Source organism: Carcharodon carcharias, chromosome 2, assembly GCF_017639515.1.
Source record: "Carcharodon carcharias isolate sCarCar2 chromosome 2, sCarCar2.pri, whole genome shotgun sequence".
Lineage (NCBI taxonomy): Eukaryota > Metazoa > Chordata > Chondrichthyes > Lamniformes > Lamnidae > Carcharodon > Carcharodon carcharias.
The window spans coordinates 187,159,003-187,175,195 of NC_054468.1; the positions used below are offsets into that span (position 1 = coordinate 187,159,003).

The following is a 16,193-nucleotide window of genomic DNA, read 5'->3' on the forward strand; positions in this document are numbered from 1 at the left end:
ATGACCTCATGGATGCATTTGTGGGTGGAGGCTTGTGATATCCCACAGAGGTCACCTGTGGAGCCCTGAAAGGAGCCACTGGCATAGAAATTGAGCACCGCAGTCACTTTCACAGCCTCTGGCAGTGGATGTCCCCCATGTCCCCTTGGCTCCAAATCCTGCAGTAAGTCGCAGATGTGAGCGACCTGTTCCCTAGGTGTTTGCAGTCTTCGGCGACACTGGTTCTTGGTCATCTGGGTGTCACTAGGCGCCGACCAGCAATGGCTCACTGTGGCTCTTGGGCGGCATGTGCAGGAGCCCCTCTCTGCTCCATTTTCTTCGTGCTCTGTAGGCCATCAGGTATACAGCTAGTTCACCAGGCTCCATGATCCTGACGTACTCCTCCTTCAGGATGAAAGAGAGAAACACGTAGTTAGCATGGGTGTACTAAGAGCCTGTGCTGGTTAAGTGTGCTTCTGGGAGAATGCTGGCCACCACTTGGATGGCCAGAGATTAGTGTGCTGCATGACTGCTCTGTTAGCTTGAACCATGGGGGAAACTGGTCCAAGCCAGGATGCTGACATTGTAAGAAGTTGTGAGCGCCTCCTGCAGTGACTGTTACATGGCCAGCTTTAGTGAGGAGATCGTACAACGTGTACAGTCCAACTGCTCTGCAGACAACTGAAGTCCTTATGAATGTGCAGTCTGTGCCTGGGGGTTGGTGGGGGCAGGGGGGCAGAGGTTTGGAGAACTTGGTGGCATTTTGATGCCTCTGTGTTGCTTTAGTTAGCAGATAAGCTATGATCCTGACCCCAATCATATGAATGTGGCTGCACCTGAACTGTCTCAGTTATAGTGGAATGGTCACTTTCTACAGGTTTCCCGAGCGCGTGGTCCACCCTACCCCCCGCCCCGAATGCTTGTGTACTATATTCAATGGCCGCCCTCCCGCCACCAACCACCTCAACAACAAGGCTGCACTTGCCCCCTCACACAAGTCACCTCAACGGCAAGGCTTCACTTGCCCCCCGCGCTCCCTCACAGGTTCTTAGTACACCCATGCTAACTACGTATCTCTCTCTTTCATTCTGCAGGAGGAGTACGTCAGGATCATGAAGCCTGGTGAATGAGCTGTATACCTCGCCCTCAAAAGTCACCTCGGAGACAGGGGGGCACTTGCCCCCCCACTATCCCTCACCCTCACCCTCAAAAGTCACCTCTGAGAGAGGGCGGCACTTAACCCCGACCCCCTGGTGCCCCTGAAGCCTGCAAAGCAACAGGCAACCCTGGCGAGCTCTGCAGAATGTTACTCAACTCCAGTTCACCCAAAGTGCAGGCCGCCAAGTGCTTCTGTGCTTTTGTGAAACACATCAGTGTGCTTTCCTGCCGACGTGGACAGGCGATCCAGCAGGGGTGCAAGAGCCTGACAAGGTGTCCTGATGATGATATGCTAATGTATTACAAGGTTCCCGGCGACTGATGGTGGGAAACGCGGCCCGCCATCGGCAGGCTCAGTGGACAACTGCGACCTGCCTTCCAGCTGTCGTGAAACCGATCGCGCCATATTGTTTGCTCACGCCACCTATCACACCCGCCATCAGCTGGCACAGAAAATTCCACCCCATATGTTCAGAATATGTATGACCGTGTGTCACACAAAAAAATTTAAGTCAATGTAGCAAAACAGATTGAAGCAATGTTGGGGCAGCAAATAGAAGTTAATGGGCGCTTTTTGTTGGCAGATGCAGATAATCGTGCCCCCAGGACCCTTATGGAATCTCTTTTGTTTTCCATTCATATAAATGATTTGCACATAACTTTAAGTGGAGGTTTGATGATACAAAGTTTGTGCCCGTGGAAAACTGAGGAAGAGTTCACAGGACATAGGCAGATTGATAGGGTAGAAAGATAGCTAGCAGATGCAGGTCAGAATGAAGTTGTGCATTACAGAAAGAAGAGCTATGAAATACACTCTCCATAAACAGTAAGATTATTGACTGAGTGGAGGAATGGAAACAGCCAAGAATGCAGATGCATATATTTTAAGATGAGATTGCAAGTAAAAGGGGCCATAAAAGACAAATATATATTGGCAGTTTCATAGAGGGGACATTGAATATAAAAGCAGGAACGTAGTGTTGAATTTGTATAAGACCTTCCACTGGACATCGTTGGACTATTGCATTCACTTTGGGACATTCCAGTACAGAAATAAAATTGGAGTCATTGTGAGGGTACAGTGAAGATTCTTAAAATTATACTAAGACAGATATAGTAATGAAGAAATACTCAAGTAACTAAGGGTAGTTCACAATGAAAGATAAAGGAAGAATTTGTTGGAGGTTTTCAAAACCCTGAAAAGTTTTGCAAGTTAACGTGGAAAAAAATGTTTCCACTGATTGTTAAATTAGTAACAGTGACATTGATCCAAGGTTATCACAAGAAGAATAAAGGGAAAAGTGAGAACCTTTACGTATGCATTATAATTTCTATGATTCCAAAACTGAGGCCAATATTAAAATCCAGCAAAATTGATCACTGGTAGAAAGATAAACTTTTTAAAAATCAGAAAATTAGAGACAACCTAATCCTTGTGAGATCTACCACATTTCTCAACTAGCATAATTAGCTAACTTACTTTTATATTGGGTTTTAATGATTTCATCAGAGTAGAGATATTACAACGAACTGTCATGCCCAGTAATGGCATATCATATTCCTAACTTTTAAGCTACAAATTTCATTCAATGTGGAGTCTTTGAAATTGACTTTCACAGAATCACAGTGCAGAAGAGGCCCTTCGGCCCATCGAGTCTGCACCGACAAGTGAGAAACACATGACCTACATACCTAATCCCATTTACCAGCACTTGGCCCATAGCCTTGAATGTTATGACATGCCAAGTTCTCATCCAGGTACTTTTTAAAGGATGTGAGGCAACCCGCCTCCACCACCCTCCCAGGCAGTGAATTCCAGACTGTCACCACCCTCGGGGTAAAAAAGTTTTTCCTCACATCCCCCCTAAACCTCACCTTGAACTTATGCCCCCTTGTGACTGATCCTTCAACTAAAGGGAACAACTGCGCCCTATCTACCCTGTCCATGCCCCTCATAATCTTGTACACCTCGATCAGGTCGCCCCCTCAGTCTTCTCTGCTCCAACGAAAACAACCCAAGTCTATCCAATCTCTCTTCATAATTTAAATGTTTCATCCCAGGCAACATCCTGGTGAATCTCCTCTGCACCCCCTCCAGTGGAATCACATCCCTCCAATAACGTGGCGACCAGAACTGCACACAGTACTCCAGCTGTGGCTTTACCAAGGTTCTATACAACTCCAACATGACCTCCCTACTTTTGTAATCTATGCCTTGATTGATAAAGGCAAGTGTCCCATACACCGTTTTCACCACCCCACTAACATGCCCCTCTGCCTTCAGAGATCTATGGACACACATGCCAAGATCCCTTTGTTCCTCAGAACTTCCTAGTGCCATGCCGTTCATTGAATATTTCCTTGTCAAATTACTCCTTCCAAAGTGTATCATCTCACACTTTTCAGGGTCAAATTCCATCTGCCATTCATCTGCCTATTTGACCATCCCGTCTATATCTTCCTGTAGTCCAAGACACTCAACCTCACTGTTAACCACCCAGCCAATCTTTGTGTCATCGGCAAACTTACTAATCCTACCCCCCACATAGTCATCTATGTCATTTATATAAATGACAAATAATAGGGGACCCAGCACAGTTCCCTGTGGTACACCACTGGACACTGGCTTCCAGTCACTAAAGCATCCTTCTGTCATCACCATCTGCTTGCTACAACTAAGCCAATTTTGAATCCACCTTATCAAGTTACCCTGGATTCCATGTGCCCTTGCCTTCTTTATAAGTCTCCCTTAAGGGACCTTGTCAAAGGCTTTGCTAAAATTCATATAAACTACATCAACTGCACTACCCTCATCTACACACCTGGTCTCCTCCTCAAAAAATTCAATCAAATTTGTTAGGCATGACTTCAGTCTGATAAAGCCATGCTGACTATGCCTGATCAAACCTTGCCTCTCTAGGTGGAGATAGATTCTCTCCTTTAGAACTTTTTCCAATAGTTTTCCTACCACTGATGTCAGACTCACTGGCCTGTACCCTGGCTTGTCTCTACAACATTTCTTAAATAGTGGAACCACATTAGCTGTTCTCTACTCATCTGGCACCTCACCCATGGCCAGAGAGGAATTAAAAATTTGGGTCAGTGCCCCTGCAATCTCCTCCCTTGTCTCCCTCAGCAGTCTGGGACAAATCATCCGGACCTGGAGATTTGTCCATTCTTAAACCTGCCAACACCTCCAATACCTTGTCACTCCCTATATCAATTTGCTTAAGAACCTCACAGTCTCTCTCCCTGAGAATCCTCATTCTCTTGGGTGAAGACGGACGTGAAGTATTCATTCAACACTCTAGCAATGTCCTCCGGCTCCACCCATAGATTGCTCCCTTTGTCCCTCATGGGCCCTACTCTTTCCCTAGTTATCCTCTTCCCATTGATATACTTATAGAATATGTTGGGATTTTCCCTACTTTACCTTTAAAAAGTGGACAATATGCTGCAAAGGTAGCCACCAATGGTCAGATGACCTGCCTTGTGTATTAACAAAACTAACTCACTGTATAATAGTATAATAGGGAACATACCAGACAAAAAAGTCTTCACTGCACATATTCTGAGACCATTAAAGGACATTCTGGAATGGAATGTGTCTTTTTTGAAACAAAGAAGGCAATTGTCTTAACCCCGTCAGGATGAATGTCTTCAAACAATAAACCTGGACATGGCTAATCCCCCTAAGACCACGACCACATTTGGGAAAAGAACTGCAGTTGTGAGGAGTCACATGGTAAAGCAGCCATATTTATCCCTATGTAATCTTTAAGTGCTATCTGTAGAAAGATACAACATCAGAAAAAGGCAGTAACAACAATGCCTTGAAAGAATTAGAAGTTGTAACATTGCAAGGTCTCCAAGCCGTTCGTTTTTGAATCCATGAATTTAGCAAACTGACCTCCTGATAATGAGACTACAAGCAACTAACTTTGTGACGTGCAGAAAGTCAATCCCTTTGAGGGGAACGTAAGAACATCAGAAATAGGAGCATGGGTAGGCCATTCAGCCTTTTGAGCCCGCTCTGCCATTCAATGAGATTATGGCTGACCTTCTTCTTCAGCATCATTTTCCCACACTATCCATGTAATCCTTGATGTTTTGAATATGTAGAAATCTATTGATCTCAGTCTTGAACATACTCAATGACTGAGCTTCCACAACTCTCTGGGTCATAGAATCCCAAAAATTCACCACCCTCTGAGTGAAGAAATTCCTCCTCAGCTCAGTCCTAAAAGGCTTGCCCCTTGTTCTGAGACTGTGTCCCCTGGTTCGAGATGCCCCAGCCAATGGAACCACGCTTTCTGCATCTATCCTATTGAGCTCTGTATGAATTCCCTGTAGAAACCCTGAAATAACTTTGTCATATCATTTTGGTTGTTGATATCACCTAAACAGCTTTTCAGGAGAATGACTGCAGAATTCCAAGGTGCAGAGGGATCTAAGTGTTCTTGTGCATGAGTCACAAAAAGTTAGTATTCAGGTACAGCATGTAATCAAGGAGGCTAATGTAATGCTATCCTATATTATGAGATGAATTGAACATAAAAGTAAGGATGATATGCTTCAGTTATACAGGGCATTGGTGAGACAGCATCTCGAATACTGTGTGCAGTTTTGGTCTCCTTATTTAAGGAAGGATGTAAATGCATTGGAGGAGGTTCAGAGGAGGCATACTAGATTGATACCTGGGATGAGCGGGTTGTCTCATAAGGATAGGTTGGACTGGCTGGGCTTGTTTCCACTGGAGTTTAGAAGAGTGAGGAGTAACTTGATTGAAGTATATGAGATCCTGAATGGCCTTGACAAGCTGGACGTGAAAAGGATGTTTCCTCTTGTGGGTGAGTCCAGAACTAGAGGGCACTGTTTGAAAATTAGGGGTCAACCTTATAGGACAGAAATGAGGAGAATTTTTTCTCTCAGAGAGTTGTATAACTTTGGAATTCTCTGCCTCAGAAGGTGGAGGAGGTAGGGTCACTGAATATTTTTAAGGTAGAGGTAGAAAGATTCTTGTTAGGCAAGGAAATCAAATATTATCAGAGGGTAGATGGGAATGTGGATTTCAAAACGTAAGTAGATGAGCCATGATCTTATTGAATTGCAAAGCAGGCTTGAGGGGCCGAATGGTCTACTTCTGCTACTATTTCCTATGTTTGTATGTTCGTAAGATGTTTTCTTCAGTTCTGCAGTGCATGATTTCCAGAATAAGACAATCATGTGAATTATGAACTATTATTTTGTTTATAACCTGTAAAAGTGCACTATTCTCTTCAACTGTACTTTCCTTGAGTCTGTTTGTGTGTGTGAGACTGCATAAATGGGTGCTGTAGCAGAAGATTTGGGGGTGAGATTATAAATAAAGAATCCCCTTTATTTAAACCCATGAAAAGCTTACTGTTTGTTATTCAAATCATCCATACTCTCAGGGTTATGAGAGTAATAACTCTTCCTCTCACTACCTCTCAAGGCTTACTGGTTCCAGACAGTTGGGAAGCGAACAGGGATTTCAGTAGTTCTCTCTCACCCTGTCTGTAATAGAAACCTTATCCTCCAGGTGCATTTTTTGGTTGCTGATGGCGCGACTGTAAAATGCTCCCAAATACCTTCTCTGTAACTTTTTTTTTCATCCAAGTACCTGCAAACATTAAAGATCTCTTGAGTTTTTTTCCAACTGATTGTTCTCTGTAATTACTATGCCAAACAGTTTTAAAACCCAATTGAAACAGAAATATCAACCTTTGAGAAATTAGGAGTGCAGCAGTTTATTTTTCTTTATTTTCTGTTTCCGATCAACCACAGCTATTGACTGCTTATGACCCTGACAGATTCTTTGAGCAAATGCTCCTTGTTGCATGTAATTGATCCTAATTGAGCAGAAAAGTGACCACCCTGAGAACACAAAATCCAGATGTAGCTTCTCCTCATGTATTGTAGTGGGGCTCTAAAAATAGTTGCATGTTTTTCAGAACTGGATTTCGTGTGAAGTTGTCAATTGGGTAGCTTGCTTAAATTCTTAGTGAACCCTTCTCTTGATCATTTGGAAACTACTGTTGATCATTCAGTTGCCTTAATTTTATCAAGGGATATGTGCTTGCACTTAACGCCACACAGTTAGGATAGCAGTTTATCTGTAATGTCCAAATATTTGGAGCTACCCCCCCGCTCCATTAATATAAATGGATTTATGGCCAGTTGCACATGTACAGTGAACCTGGTGGTGAACACAAAAGCAGGTGAATGATAGATACAGGAGAATACAACGTGTTAGTAGATGCATTATAAAAGATAAATATGAATTAGCTTATTAAAACAAAACTGACAATTGTTTTATAGGTTACAGTGTTGTATAGGTTTCTATAATCTGGAAAGCCTAATACTAATCACGTTTATTCAGTGTGACTAATTGTTTTCTTCCCGTGTATTTCCCATTCCAATAATAATCAGCATTGCTTAATTTACTTTTGGAATAATCGCGCTGTGGAAAGCAGAGGCGGTCTTCTGGATATGGGAGAATGACTTTCATGGTTGTAGATCATTTAAATGAAGCGAGGTGTGAGTGTGTGTGTGTGTGTGTGAGTCCTTCGGGGAGAGAGAGAGAGGGAGCCTCATGCGTTTGGATTAAGATGAACACGTATGAGCCATGTGGCAACAACATCCACTCCTAAATGCCTGACTCTCCCATTGAAAATGAACAAAAAGGATTGCTGATCTCCGAAAATAGGGTGAATTATTCGAACAAGAAGTAAGTACCAACCGCCTCCCTAGAAATCACTTCGATTTGTTAAATGCATTTTAAAAGCGTCTGCTGCTATTGTCTTTCTGGAATTAATGCTGAGAAAGGTTTTGTAGAGATGCATATTTTATTAGGCTATACTTGGGTCGGCTTTACCGAAAACCTATTCTCTAGATGTGAAATATATTTTTCAGAATATGGTTTTGTCCGTAGCCCGGAGAGTGCCCTGGGATCTTGTAATTGAACACTATGTGGTGGAGGATAAGGTCAACGGAATTTATTCAGAATTTCTAATAAGATGCATATTCTCATTAATCTCTCATAAAACGTACAACACCTTGCGTTTTGTCAACTGTATGATTAATAACAATTTAGAGAGCGCATTGAAGCACGGTTTATTTTCAAACATTTTAAATGAAATACGTCTTTTTACAAAGACAGGAACTTGAAAAGTCTTGCGTGAAATCTTTGTTGTGAATACCAAAAAAAGGGCTCATTTTAAAACCACTCCTTAAACAATTGTTGAGGCAAAGTGCACCGATGTTGATAATGTATGATTCCATTCATGTGCCCCGCAGTCCTGAGCTGCTCAATATGTTCCGAGCTAATTTATTTACACTATTAAACAATTGCATTGTTTGCCCTTTTATCGTATTGCAAATATTTTGAACACATTTAAAACTTAGCATCCCTAGCGTAAATTGATTTTATTGCCTGGAAAATAGTGAGGCAGTAAACCATTTTTAATGTGGTTGACAGTGGAAAGAATGCCGTATATTTCTTTATATGTTTGTTTTTTTTTAACCCAGTGGCAGCTCCTGACCTATTAGACCCCAAAACAGCAACTCAGAATGCCAAACCAAGGCTATCCTTTTCTGCAAAACCGACCGTTTTAACTCCAGGAGATGACAGCGACCTGAACCCAACTGTCATGAAATGGAAGACCGCCTCAGCTAATTTTCTGGTGGTGGTGCTTTATTTGATTGTCGGCGCCACTGTATTCCAAGCGCTTGAACAGCCTGCCGAAAGCTCTCAGAAGACTGCAATTACCATCCAGAAACTGGAGTTTCTGGAAAAGCACATGTGTGTCAATTCCTTGGAACTAGAACTATTGATTCAGGTAAAAAAAAAGGTGCTTTACTAGTTACTTACACACTGACTATAAATTAATGATCTCTTTGACAGATTATGTAATGTGCGCCTATACATAAACAAAACGTGCCATAATTGTTGCTCCTATTGTGCACTTTGTTTAATGCCTTTACAGCAACAACTTGCATTTATATGGCGGCTGTAAAACAGTGAGATGCTCCAAGGCACTTCTCTGGAGTGTTGTTAAACAAAATATGACACCGAGCCACATAAAGTGATACTAGGACAGGTGACTTGGTCCCAGAAATAGGTTTTAAGGAGCATCATAAAGGAAGGTGAGCAAGATATTGAGATGGAGGGGAAAAGCGAGATACAGAGATGGAGAGGCATAAGGAGGTAATTTCATGAGCTCAGGTCGCAGGCAGCGAAAGGTATGGCCACCAGTGGTATAGCGATTAAAATCAGGGATGCATGTGAGACCAGAATTTGAGGAGCAGACAGTTCTTGGAGGGTTGTAGGGCATGAGGAAATTACAGAGGGAGAAGCAAAGGCAATGCAGAGATCTGACAACAAGGGTGAGATGTTTTAAAGTTGAGGAGTTGTTGAAGCTGTGGTGAAGCACATGGTTGATGGTTGAAAGGAACATAGTGCGAGTCAGGTTCCAGGCAACAAGAGTTTTGGAATAGTTCAAGTTTATGCAAGGCGGAAGATGGGAGGCTGGCCAGGAGAACATTGCGATAGTCAAGTTTCGAGGTATGGAAACAAAGGCATGGACGAGGCTTTTAGTAGCAGATGAGTTGAGGCAGCTGTGGAGATAGACGATGCTGCGGAGATTGAAGTAGGTGGTCTTGGTGATAAGTGATTGGAAGCTCATCTTCGGGTCAAATAGATTGTGAAAATTTTGGTTCAGCCACAGGCAGTGTTCAGGGAGAGGGATAGACTTGATGGTTGGGGACTGAATGCAGTGGATTTATGTCTAACACTCTGTGATATTGCACGATGTTTGGTAAACTGTGGCAGTGTGAAATCATGTATGCACCTCTGGTTGCAAGCTGCATTGAAATTGTTCTGAGAATTACTACAACTTAGCATGGTAACAACAGAGGTTATGATATAATTTTGAGTTGGATCACAAAGCAACTTCAGAGAGAAGTGAAGAGAAGCCTTACCTCTCAGCATTCTTACGCCCTTGGGTTTAACACTGCATGCTAAGCAGCACTAAACCAGGTTTAAGAAAAGTATTCCGAAGGTCCCATTGATCTCCTGAATACTTTTTAATCGTGCCTGGAGTTAATTTAACTGCATGGATGCCCCCAGTGTGTTTTCCAAACTCCTAGGTGAAAAATGGGCACCTAAGCATCCATTGTGGCAAGCAGGGCAAGCATGCTCATTCACAGCCAGAAGTGTACTGCCCACCATGGTAGATTGGGCTGATCCATAGGCAACCAAGGTACAAGACAAAACTACTTGAATTGATGAATAAAATGTTCAGTTAAGGTCCCATGTGTCCTATAAGGTCGCCCTTTCTGATATTTATCTGCCCCAACACTGGATTTGTCTTATATTAAACTTGATCAACAACTTTAACAGACTAGGAGGACCCTGCTGCAGAACTATTTAAAGGTCTCATCCACTTTTTACAAGTTATTTGCTGCACAGGAAGTCAGGAATTTCCCCTCAGGTTTCCCCCCTGCCCTAATTTTGGACTTGCATCTTTCTCTAGTTTTTCTCCCATCTCCCCTCACGCCCTCTCTAAGCACATTTGAACTCTGAGAACTATCTTATGTGGGTGCGACCATGGTAAAGTATCCCCTCTCATCCTTCTTGACATGTCTGCACCCTTTCACACAATTGACCAGACCACACTCTTCCATTGTCCAACTCAGAACCGCCCTCAACTGGTTTCCATTCAGTCCTAGCCAGAGAATCAAGTGGTATGGCTTTTTTTTCCCATTCCTACACCATCACCTCTGATATCTCCCAAGCACCCATCTTTGGCCCCCTCCTATTTCTCATCTACATGCTGTCCCTTGGTGAGATTATCTGATTCCCAGTATACGCTAACAAAATCCAGTCCTACCTCACCATCTCCTCTCTTGATTTCTCCACTGCCTTTATTTTTCATGCTACTTATGTGACATCCAGTGTTAGATGAGCAAGAATTTCTTCTACTTAAATACTGGGGGACACAAAGCCATTGTCTGTGAGCCCCACCATAAATTCCATTCTCTAGCTGCCAACTCCATTCTTCTCCCTGGTCATTTTTTGAGGTTGAACCAGACCATTTGCAGTCTTGGTGCCCTAATTGATACTGAACTGGTGACCTTATATCCTTTCCATCGTCAGGACTATCTACTTACACTTTTGTAACATTGCCTATTTCTGTCCCTGCTTCTGCTCATCTGCTGTTGAAACTTTCAGCCATGCCTTTGTTACCTCAGGACTTGACTATTTCAGCTCTCTCTTGGCTGGTCTCTCAATTTGCATTCTCTGTAAATTAAAGTCATCCAAAACTCTGTTGCCCACATCCTAGCTTGCATCATATTGTCATTTATGGCACCAAAGGAAGCCATTAAGCCCATTCAAGTCCATGCTGGCTCCCTGTGGAGCTATCTAGTCAGTCCCACTCCCCTTCGATCCCTGCAGCCCAGTAGGCTATTTTCCTTCAAGTGCTCATTCAATTTCCTTTTGAAGTCATTGACTGTTTCCGCATCCACCACCCTTGCAGGCAGTGAGTTCCAGTTCAATAGAATTAACCATGTTTATATAAAAAAGTTCTTCCTCACATCAGCCCTGCATCTCTTGCCCAAAAATTTTAAACCTGTGTTTCCTAGTTCTTATACATCAGCCAATGGGAACTGTTTTTCCTTGTCTACCTGGTCCAAACCTACCATAATCTCGTACATGTCTATCAAATCTCTCCTCAATCTCCTTTGCTCCAAGGAGAACAACCTCAGCTTTTACAACCTAACCCTGTAACTAAAATCCCTCATCCCTGGAACCATTCTGGTAAATCACTTCTGCACCCTCTCAAGGATCCTCACATTCTTCCTAAATTGTGGTGACCAGAATTGATTGCAATACTCCACTTGTGGCCTAACCAGAACTTTATAAAGCTTCAGCCTAACTTACCTGCTTTTGTACTCAATACCTCTATTTATAAAGCCCAAGATCCCATATGCTTTACTAACATCTCCCTCAGTATGGCCTGCCACCTTCACAGATCGATGCACATGCATCCCCAGGACCCTCTGTTCCTGCACATTCTTTAGAATCGTGCCATTGAATCTATATTGCCTCTCTGTATCCCTTCTGCCAAAATGCATCACCTCATCCTTCTTTATATTGAATTCCATTTGCCACTTGCTTGCCCATTCTGCTAACTTATATATGTCATGTTGCAGGTGATTTATATCATGCTCACTGTTTGCCACTCCTCCAAGTTTTGTATCATTGGCAAGTTTTGGAATTCGACTCAGTATTCGAAGATCCATTTACTTATAGCAAAAAAAAGCATTGATCTTAACACTGATCCTTGAAGAACACCACTGTCTACCACACTCCAATCTGAAAAATAACAATCTGCCATGACTCGCTGTTCCCTTTAAGCCAATTTTTAAAATCCTATTGGACACTAACCTTCCTAATCCATGAGCCTCGACTTTATTAAATCAGCCTTTTATGTGGTACTTTGTCGAGCACTTTCTTAAAATCCTCATACACATCATGCGCTGCATTCCCTTCATCAACCTTTCTGTTACTTCATCAAAAAATTCAATTTGTTTAGTCAGGCATGACTTTTACCAATCCATGCTGGCTATCCTTAATTAACTCAAACTTTTCCAGGTACCTGTTCATTTTTTCCCCCCTGATTATTGTTTCTAAAACTTTACCCACTGCTGACTCTACGCTAACTGGCCTGTAGTTGCTAGGGCTGTCCTTACATCCTTACTTGGATAAGGATGTCACATTTGCCTCTCTCCAATCATCTGTCACCTCCTCCTGCCCAATATCCCAAAAAGATTGGAAGATTATGGTAAGGCCTTCTGCTAACTTCACCCCACCTTCCTCCAGGAACCTGGGACGCAAGCCATTTGGACAAGGTGACTTATCTACCCTAAGTATAGCCAGTTTTTCTGGTACCTCCTCCCTTTCAATTTTTACCTTATCCATTATTTCTACTATCTTAGCATATACTGACATTTTGTCAGGTTATTCTTTCACAGTAAGCACTGGTACAAAGTGCTGATTAAGTATTATAGCCTTGCCCTGCATCTCTAAGCATATATCACCTTCTTTGTGCCTAATCAAAGCCACTCAAGCTTTTACTACCCACTTACAATTTACATGCCAATAGAAGATTTTCGTATTAACCCTCCATTCTATTCTCATAATCTCTCCTTGCCAGTTTTATTTTCCTCTTCACCTCTCCTCTCAACCTATGGTATTTTTCCTGGTTCTCACTTGAAGAACTTACCTGATATGCATCATACACCCTCGTCTTTTGTTTCATCATATTCTCTGTCTCCCTTGTCATCCAAGGGGTCCTGATTTTGGTTTTCCTCCCTTTCACCCTTGTTGGAATGTATCTGACTTGTAACTGAAGCATCTCTTCCTTAAAGGTCACTTATTGTTCCTTTACAGTTCTTCCTGTCAGTCTTTGGCTCCATTTTACCCTGGTATCGCATTGAAATTAGCCCTCTTACAATTTAGGCATTCTACTTTATAACGTTGCTTGCTTTTCTCCATTAGTAATCAAAACCTTATGATACCCAAGTGTTCCCCCACAGACACTTGGTTCACTTGGACCACCTCATTTCCCAACCTCAGATGCATCTATCCACCTTTCTAGTTGGGTTGAGAACATACTGATCAAGGAAGTTCTCCTGAACACAGTTCAGAAATTCCTCCCCCTCCTTTACCCTTTGCTCTAACGTTTATCCCAGTTGATATATGGGTACATCCTGTAATTCAATCACTCTATAGTTCCTGTACATCTCTGTGATTTTATCTTCTATCTCTCTCACTCTTTGGAGGTTTATAGGATATGCCCACCAAGTCCATTCCATCCATCTATCCTATGCTCGCTGACCTAATTGGCGCTCTGCTTGGCTTTGCCTGGATTTTTAAAAATTCTCTTCCATGTTTTCAAATCTGTTTGTGGCCTTTCTCATTTTCTGTAACCTCCTTCAGCCCTAGAGCTCGCTGAGATCTCTGCACTCTAATTCTAGCCTGTTGCATCTCCAATTTTAATTGCTCCACCAATGGCGGCCGTGCCTCCTGCTCCCTGGCCCCTAAGTTCTGGAATTCCTTCCACAAGCCTCCCCACCTCTCTTTTCCCCTTTTAGATACTCCTTACAATTTATCTCTTCAAATAAGCTTTTGGTCACCTCTCCCAATATCTTCTTATGCCATTCTGTCAAATTTTGTCTGATAATGCTCAGTTGGACATTTTACTTTGTTTAAATGCAAGTTACTGTTGATGGCTTGTCATTTGAGGCTGCTAATTGCACATGTTTTCTGACTGTGAAACTGACAGCTGAGAAGAAAATCTTGTTGGTGCTGCACTGTTTTTAGCTGCTTTCAATACAGCTCTACTGCAGTAGTGGATGGTAGATGTATCTTTTAGTCTGGAGGGTGAGTGTAAGTATCACGGAAGCCAGGAAAGATCAGGAAATCCTCCCAGAAGAGGAGGACACTGTGCAGGAAGCCATTCACGGAGCGGGTCTCTAGGGAGCATTTCCACATGATCTTTTCAGAGGAGTAATGTCTTAGGCACCTTCACCACAAAGGAAGCTGTTACAGATCAATGTCACTTGCTGCAGCCATAGGGCATAATCAACATCGCCTCTGGCTATCAAGGTCACTGTGGATCTCAAAATTTCTGCCATCCTTTCAGGCTGCAACAGCTGACATCACTGATATCTCCCAGTTTGCAGTCCATTGCTTTATTTGACAGATCACTAAAGCTCTCTACACCAGATGGAATAGCTACATTTTATTCTCATTGGACAGAGCAAATCAGAATGAGAGAGAACTCGGTTTTGCATGCATGGCACAGTTTCCCAAGATCCAAGGTGTGGCCTTGGGTAACCCCATCACTAACCTTGGTTTTTGTCATCGGTAGAAAGGAATCCCACTCCCTCAGTGTCCAGCTGGTCAGTGCCTGGTATCCTCATAATTCACTTATCTGTCATCAGTCCTCTGTTCCATCTTCGTTTTAATAAGGATGTCAGGTCAGAGGGTGGTTCCTGGGCATCAAAGTCTATCTCCTTCAGACATTGTTCATAACTCCAGTCAGGAGCCTAGCAGAGCAACAGAGCTGGCTTACATAACGTCACTAAAAACATAATTGTACAGACGATTGGATGCTCAAGCAATGGTTCCACTGTTTGGACTGTTCAGAAGGAGCTTTAGAGTATAGCCTCAAGTGAGTATTCAAACTTGGCATTGTTTTCTGCATGCCTTAATGAAGGGCCAGCCATTACACCATCTAGGCAGCAAGAGATTCAGCAAAAGGAGGAGGAAGAGGTGCAGCATGAAGACAAGAAAGGGCAATACAGGCATTGGCACTAGTGGCTCTAGTTGCTCGAGCTCTTAGAGGACAGCTCATCAAAATGTTTCATGTAAACCATTTCTCCCTTCTCAATATACCAAAAGCTACACAATCCTTATCACCACTGATCTATTTATCACCATCCATTTCCTTTCTTGCTTTACAACTCTTGCATTCACTTCGCTACAAATATAAGCACCATCACAAAAAAAGTTTATTCAACGACTCCATTTCATTGATATCTAACAGTTAACAGAAATAGTTATGAATAATTATGAATCACCCGTATGTGAGCCATTAGCATTTGTCTTCTTTTGCTCATTTACCTGTTCTAATGCTCCATCAAGAATTTCCTGCAGTGGTTACAGGTTGGGAAGTGGAAGGCTGCTGAGTATCCATTGAGAAGAACTCTGGTGACTGTGGCATAGAACATCAAGCAGCTCAGAGACTGACTCCAGAACGTGGTGTCTTGTGCATATGCGCACTGTCAGAAATTCCAGGGTACCTAACATTTCCTGATGTATGTCCATCATGCTTCTTTGGTAGCCTGTTTTTGGGCAAAATCCAATTTCTAGGCCTTGACTGCTGAGAACTTTCTCCTGAGCACAAGGACAGAAATTCAAGCAAGGCAGTGTAAATGGGGTACTACATAACTGGAAACAATAT

General features: G+C 42.7%; 1 protein-coding gene across 1 annotated transcript in view; it reads left to right on the forward strand.

Annotated features, from left to right (window-relative positions):
• LOC121288600 (potassium channel subfamily K member 2-like) overlaps positions 1–16,193 on the forward strand; it is a 190,555-nt gene that overhangs the window by 12,341 nt on the left and 162,021 nt on the right. The window contains exons 3-4 of the mRNA XM_041207229.1: positions 6,946–7,000; positions 8,689–8,999. Coding sequence (XP_041063163.1) covers positions 6,946–7,000; positions 8,689–8,999 — 366 coding nt within the window. The remainder of the gene's footprint in view (positions 1–6,945; positions 7,001–8,688; positions 9,000–16,193) is intronic.